General features: G+C 37.6%; 1 protein-coding gene across 5 annotated transcripts in view; it reads right to left on the bottom strand.

The window, feature by feature from the left end:
- SLC25A12 (solute carrier family 25 (aspartate/glutamate carrier), member 12) overlaps window positions 1-6,909 on the bottom strand; it is a 171,559-nt gene that overhangs the window by 51,977 nt on the left and 112,673 nt on the right. For 4 of the 5 annotated variants that reach the window (XM_015561985.1, XM_006760630.2, XM_006760629.2 and 1 more), the window contains one exon: window positions 3,461-3,576. In XM_015561985.1, coding sequence (XP_015417471.1) covers window positions 3,461-3,576 — 116 coding nt within the window. Of the gene's footprint in view, window positions 1-3,460; window positions 3,577-6,909 lie in introns of those variants that run through there. The other variant, XM_006760631.2, reaches the window with a different exon arrangement.

Here is a 6,909-nt window from a genome sequence, read left to right as displayed (position 1 = left end):
GGGGAAAGAGTCTATTTTAGAGACACAAACGGAACACATTTTTACTTGCTATACATATTGATGGTCAAAGACAATAAAAAATCAAAAGGAACTGCTTTTTGAGAATCCTACAATCGGGGGTGAAGAAGTGGCCTTGAAAAAGTTCACTTCAGAGAGTTCCTATTCCTAGGCAAATACTTTGGAACACAATGTTGAGATTTTAATAGAAGACTTAGAATGTATAACATGTTTTACATTCATTTATTAGTTAATAGATGAAGAGTTTGGGTGGTCATTTTATTTTAATGATTATATCTTTGTTAAAGCAAAAGGCTTTTCTTAATTTATGACAAAAATATATCAGCTATTGACAATACAATGTAGTGTAACTGGTTATTTAGGTTACCTTAAGCTAATTCTGTCAAGCAGAATATCCAGTACACTAGTGGATAACAGTAAGACCAAGGCAAATTTTTACTGTATCTAGCACACACCAGTCATGCAATGGCCTCAACAGGCTCATGCCACCAGGCAGTAACAGATATACAAGCCATTAAGTAATTATCCACAGCATGCACTAGAAGTTGTATTAAAAGGACATCAAAGAGGAAACAATTATCTAATGATTTTATTCCCTCTTATAAATACTCCAGAATCCTCTCCTGAGTTGCATATTCTGAAATGGATTACCAAGGTCTCAATGTAAGTCCTCTCCCCCAGAATAATGGCATCTCTAACAGTGAAAAAAAAAAACTTGTCCAAACTCAAGAAAATGTTATTTTCAGTATTGCTACTTATATAATACTTGAAAGATGCATACTAGATATAATTTGATGTGAATAAAAAAGCATATCTAAAAAAACAAAAGCATAGATGAGAACAATATATACAAGTACACAGATAACATCATCAGTTTAGTCTATGAGAGCTACCCATGGCATACCAGTCTTTCCCCACTCCATTACACCTTTCATCCAATATTCTCTCCCACCTTTCTCTCCAGATGTGCACAACACAAAACTATTCTTTAAATAAGCTTCAAACTAGAAAACACAAGGCCATTTGGTGAAAAGAAGTTCAAGTTAGAATGGATCTAAAATTTGCTTTTACTTAAACTATATTTATAAATACATAAGCATTATTCATTTTATTAAGTGGATACAAACATGAAAACTGACTTTATCACAGATCCAAAAACCCTATCAAAATTATTTTCTTATGCTGAATTTCTACAGTCTTGAAATACAGCTTTAGAAATCTTGTTAAATGGCATTTCTAACAGTTTTGATGTTCTTCCTGTTTTCTTAAGAATATAAAATTAAACTTTCTCTTTTTCATTATGATTCTTTTCATTTGAGTTAAGAACATCACCTAAAAATGGGTCCTCAAAACTAGGGAGGCAAGGCAGGAAGGGGAAATGGTCAAAGTCCCCAGGAAATAGGTGAGCACTATCAAAAGAATCATCCAGCTGGCCAGAGACCCCAGTTACAATGTTGAAAGGTGAGTCAGCTTTACCTTATTCCATAATAATCTTCCCATCTCTAGATGATGGAGAGTAATGAAAGCAGGATTTTGGAGGGTTTATATGTTCTTCAGTTCATACTAGGTGCTATAAAAACTAAAACTGATTTGTTTTGCTTTTAATCCTAGTGATATGTTCTTAAAATCATAAATCATAGTCTGAGGGAAAAACAAAAGATCTATAAAATGCTAAAGCTCTATAAAATGAAATTTTAAGGTGGTGTAAACCAGCTACTTCCTACACTCATTTTAATATACTAATCAACAATGGCATAGTCTCTATTGTCAGTCTGTTAGATGTACTAACTTGAGTGACTAATTTTTCAAAATAGAAATTGGGTAAATCAATCAAATGGAGGATACACAAAGAACCATGATTTCAAAATAGAAAGTACAAGATAAATCACAATTTGTTTTTGGGAAATATAAATTTTACACAATGGACACGTGATAGAAGCACAGATATACTGTCATTAATGCAGATATTTGTATCAAGGTATTTCCCAAGCATTTCTGCACATTTGGAAGTGAGACATATGAGCATGTGTGATACCTACTGAAAATAGAAAATGCAGCATTATCAGTAGTACAGGGTTAATGCTGAAGGATGAGATACAAAGGTTTTATGCTTTAAACTACAGAATCTAGATATTTTTGAGGAAAGTCAACATTCTTTAGGAGGCAGAATGGCCAGAGATTGCTCCAAAGCAGGGAGAATGCCAAGATATGCACAGGAACCTAAAATGTTCTGTATAGGATTTTATTTGGGAAAATCTTATTCAGAAGCCAACTGGGCCAATGGGCAGAAGGAAACAATCAATGCCAAGCTAGAAAATGTGCCCACTAAGATCACAGCAAAGGCACCACTGGAACTTCTGAACACCCGTACATGCTCACTAGTCTTACCATGCAGTGATACTCCTTCCTTTGGGTTTAATTAAAAGTATCTGTTTTAGAACAAACTCTATAGTGAATAAAGATTTAGTGTTGTGGCTCAGGAAAAGCCCAACTTTCAAGAGTTACTACACACTGATGCCAATTCACACCATAAATGGGGATCTAGCTCAGTTTTACAAGATGAAAAAGCTCTGGAGATCTATTTCACAACACTGTGAATATACTCAACATTACTGAACTATACACTTAAAAATGGTTAAGATGGCAAGTGTTATATAGGTGTTGTGTTATCAAACTTAAAAATCCCAAATTTTAAAAAAAGAAAGGATGGAACACTCAAAGTCCTTAAAAACACTACATTATTTTTATTAAAAAGCCTATTGCAGGAAAAACTAGCTGATACTTTTCCTAAAAGAAAAACTAATTTTTGCAAATAAGCGTCATTAAAAATTAATACATAATGACAAACAGAAATCCAAGTTTATAGTTTGTGAGACATCAGCAATGTGCTTATTTATTTGCCTATCAAAGAATCTACACCCAACTCAGATGGCAATTTTCATAATCCTTGTTTCCTAAAACCAGGATTCTACAAGGGGGTTCAGGAAAGGCTAACTATTCCTGCCTTAACCTCCTCCTTTAGTTCCACTCATGGTGTTAAAATGTCATGGCAGCAATTTCCAAAGACACTACTGAGACCCTCTGCACACTGTGCCAGAAGTGCTTTAGAGAAAGCTGTTGGTCAATCTGTTTCATGAAGACTTTGCCCAGGCTGGCTCAGAACAAGAAAGTTTTACTCTGCCTATTTTAGGCGTGTGAGTGTCAATGACTCAATGAGCTAAGGAATGACATTCCTTGGTTCCTTCATTTTTTGCAATAGTCTAATGCTTACAAGAAAATAAAATCATTTACCTGTGTAAAGCCTTTTAGCAAAGTAATACTTCGATAATTGACTAACTCCTAAATAATCCAGCAATCTATATGCAGTTACTCGATTTAGAAATTAAGACTGGACCAGCCTCACTAACTTCACTTATCACTTACAATCTTTTCTTTTCCTTACCAAATGTCACCTCTCCATTTCCACTCTTGTCAAACAATTGGAAAGCCACTATGAACATGGAATCTGGAGCACATAAAACAGATTCAAATGCCAAAAACTCTTGATAGGAGATCAACCTAAAATAAAGTATAAAACGTTACTGACTGGTACAAAAAGAAAAAACATCAAGCATTTAAACTGCCTTTACTTTATAAACTATAACTCAGGGTAACCAAATAATTGATGAAAAAAAGTTTCTTTTCATAGAGGTATTCCAGATAATGGAAAAAACAAAGAAATGAATAAAATTAAAACATCAGTCTTTTGAAAAGCTCTAACAAATTAATGGACCTGGGCAATAATCATTAGCCACTAACATCACAAAAAAAGAGAGAATTAGACCAAAAATAATTAAACTTGAATCTGAACAAGTCTGTAGATCAGAGTTCCTCAACCTTGGCACTCAATAGTGTCATTCAAGGCTGGATAATGCTTGTTGTGGAGGCCTCCTGTGCACTGTATCTGGTTTGGCAGCATACCTGGTCTCTACCCACTAGATGCCAATAGCAGAGCAGCCCCATGTTGAGAATCACTATTCTAGATGTAATCAACAATTTATGAAAAATAAAAAGGACAAAGGAGCATGTTGAATATTATCACGGAAACACAATCAGCAAAAGTGCAGACTGTAGGGACTTACAGAGTGAACATGACCTTTTAGAGAGAACATGCTTCCCATTTTCCCGATTAAGAACATGCCTACATTTTACATTCCATTTTATGCCCCATTTATCTAAAACATATTTTACATTCAATGTTACATTTTGTATTTCTTAAAACACTTTGAAATATGTTTAAATTACGTAAGTTATATTATATCCAAAGCAATGATGTATACATGCCTTTGCCCTTCATTGGAGGGAAAGACTTTGTAGTGATATTATTCAGGAATTATGCCCCCACTGTCGTGCTAAAGCATCCTTGGTGACATTAGGAGCTTGGGTGCCTAATAAATCCTGGGAGGAATGACCTAATAATCAAAACTGTTTTATCAGGCCACATGTCATAAAATGCCTTATGCATTAGTGTACTACAAAAACATATAGTAAAACTTGAAAGTGTGGTTTTCATTACACAAATTTTAGGGTAACAAAAAAAAATGAAGTTATAACATATCAGGTAACATCATGACCATCCACACACTCCTAAAAGCAATGAGTAATATGTGGTTTTAAGCTCTGAACAAAACTAAAGAGCAATGGTATGGTATGATATGGTTGGAAAGTACATGAATGTGTAACACAAAACCAGTAGTGATCTAGGGGAGGAGTTAGAGAAGACCTTCATTTTCTACCTTGTATATTTCTGCGATGTTTGCAATTTTTATAATGAAGAATTAGAATTATGTCTTCTGATTGTAAGAGTAACTTTTAAAATAAAAGTAAAAAGTAGTGAGGCTGATTATAAATTTAAAAATACACATATCATCTTAGTTTTTCTAAAATAAGTCTTAGGAATGAAATACTAAAAATACAATTACCCTGAAATTCAGACTATGTAGCTTTAAAACACATTTCATTGTCAGTAGTAAAACTTTCTATATTTATGAGAAGAGGGCCAACAATTTTTCCTTAACGGTCATAAACAGTCAACTGGCAGAGTGAATTTGGCTCATACATGTATTTTCTTTGGCATGCAAAGTATTATTTTTTTTTAGTTGCATTAGTTGCCAAAATTCAGAAATCGTAAGATTTCATATAAATATCCAGTTTTCTGGTTTCTCTTGATAAATTGCAAGCTTAGGCAATAGGTTTCTGGTGCCAAATAGCACCAGCCCCTGAAATCAAGCAAAAACTGCCTCTTTCTGAGAGACCAGGGCTCATCAGTTATCTACATTCTGCCCCTGCAAATTTGAGACTAGCTGGGCAGTTTCCAACTAAGTAGCTCTTTGTTTAAAATATAAAAATCTATGAACTGTATTGAATACCTATATTTTGTCTACCAGTATATTCATAAAGGCAAATCATATATTCATGCAACTTTAGAGCCAGAGGAACTCTTAGAAAGTCTAAAGAAGTCAAACAATCTGCTTTAAAACATTCAGAAACTCAGTAGGCCCAGTGAGATTCTCAACTCCTGCCTTCAATTCAGTGTACACTTCCCTACCCCAGTCCCCAAATTTAAAGTTACAGTTGAGAAACAGAAAGGTAAAATAATAAATAGACCATTACAAGAAAGTATTGGAGAAATATTCAGCCAACACTGAATACTCAGAGTTACCTTTGTTATATAGAGTGATTTATTCAAAGAAAGAAAAGTCAATTAAGAAACACAAAAGCATAAAAAATCTATCCTATATAATAAAAGGCTAATATGCAAAATGTCCTCTCCATGGGGAGTTAGACTTAGAATTTGATCAGGGGGCGGGGCCGGCGGCCAACCTCTTGTGACCCCTCCCCCTGGCTGGCCCTGACAGATCGGATCGGGGTGGGCGGGCCGGACAGACCCCACCCATGCACGAATTCGTGTACCGGACCTCTAGTCCTATATAATAAAAAGGTAATATGCAAATAGACCAAACAGCAGAACAACCAATCAAAGCATAATATGCTAATGGTATGCTAAGGCTGTTCAACTGCTCGCTATGATGTGCACTGACCACCAGGGGGCATTTGCTCCAACTGGGAGTTTAGCTTGCTGCTGGGGTCTGGCCCGATCAGGGATTGAGCGAGATGGGCCAGACCCGCCCTGGAGTCCTCCCGTGGTCCCTCCCCGGCCCGACAGTGCACCGGTAGGGTCCCTCAGCCTGGCCTGCACACTCTCGCAATCTGGGACCCATCAGGGGATGTCGAAGAGCTGGTTTCAGCCTCATCTCGCAGGCCACTCCCTTTGGGAGGGCGCCAGATGCAGGGCTCATGGCTGGCAGGTGCTGCTGTAGCAGCGCGTGCCTCTCCCGATCAGGACTGATTGGGTGTGAGCCCGCAGCAGGCACAGTGGGGCCGGGATGAGCAGAAGCAGCAGGTAGGAACTGCAGGTGGCGTTGGACTGCGGTTTTCTGCCTGATCCCTGCAGGCCACCCAGAGGGACCCTACCCATGCACAAATTCGTGCACCAGGCCTCTAGTCCTATCTAATAAAAGACAAAAATGGTAATTGGCGTACGACCGATACCCTTTTCATTGGCTAATCAGCGAGATATGCAAATTAACTGGCAGCCAAGATGCCGGCAGGCAGCCAGGCAGCTGATGCGAACAGGGAGGCTTGCTTGCTTCAGTGACGGAGGACTACAACGTTCCCCGCCTGCCGCTCCGGCCTCTGAGCTCCTGAAGCAACAGCTCCAAAAGATACAATGTTTCAATTATAGAGCTAAAAGATGGTGGTTAATTTGCATACACCAGTTGCGAGGGAAGACTGAGGACAAAATGGAGGCCGAGCGGCACAGAAGGGAGCCAAGTAGAGGCGGCGGCGGGG

The sequence above is a fragment of the Myotis davidii genome, unplaced genomic scaffold, assembly GCF_000327345.1.
Source record: "Myotis davidii unplaced genomic scaffold, ASM32734v1 scaffold370, whole genome shotgun sequence".
Taxonomy (NCBI): Eukaryota; Metazoa; Chordata; class Mammalia; order Chiroptera; family Vespertilionidae; genus Myotis; species Myotis davidii.
This window is presented reverse-complemented; position numbering and strand designations above follow the sequence as displayed.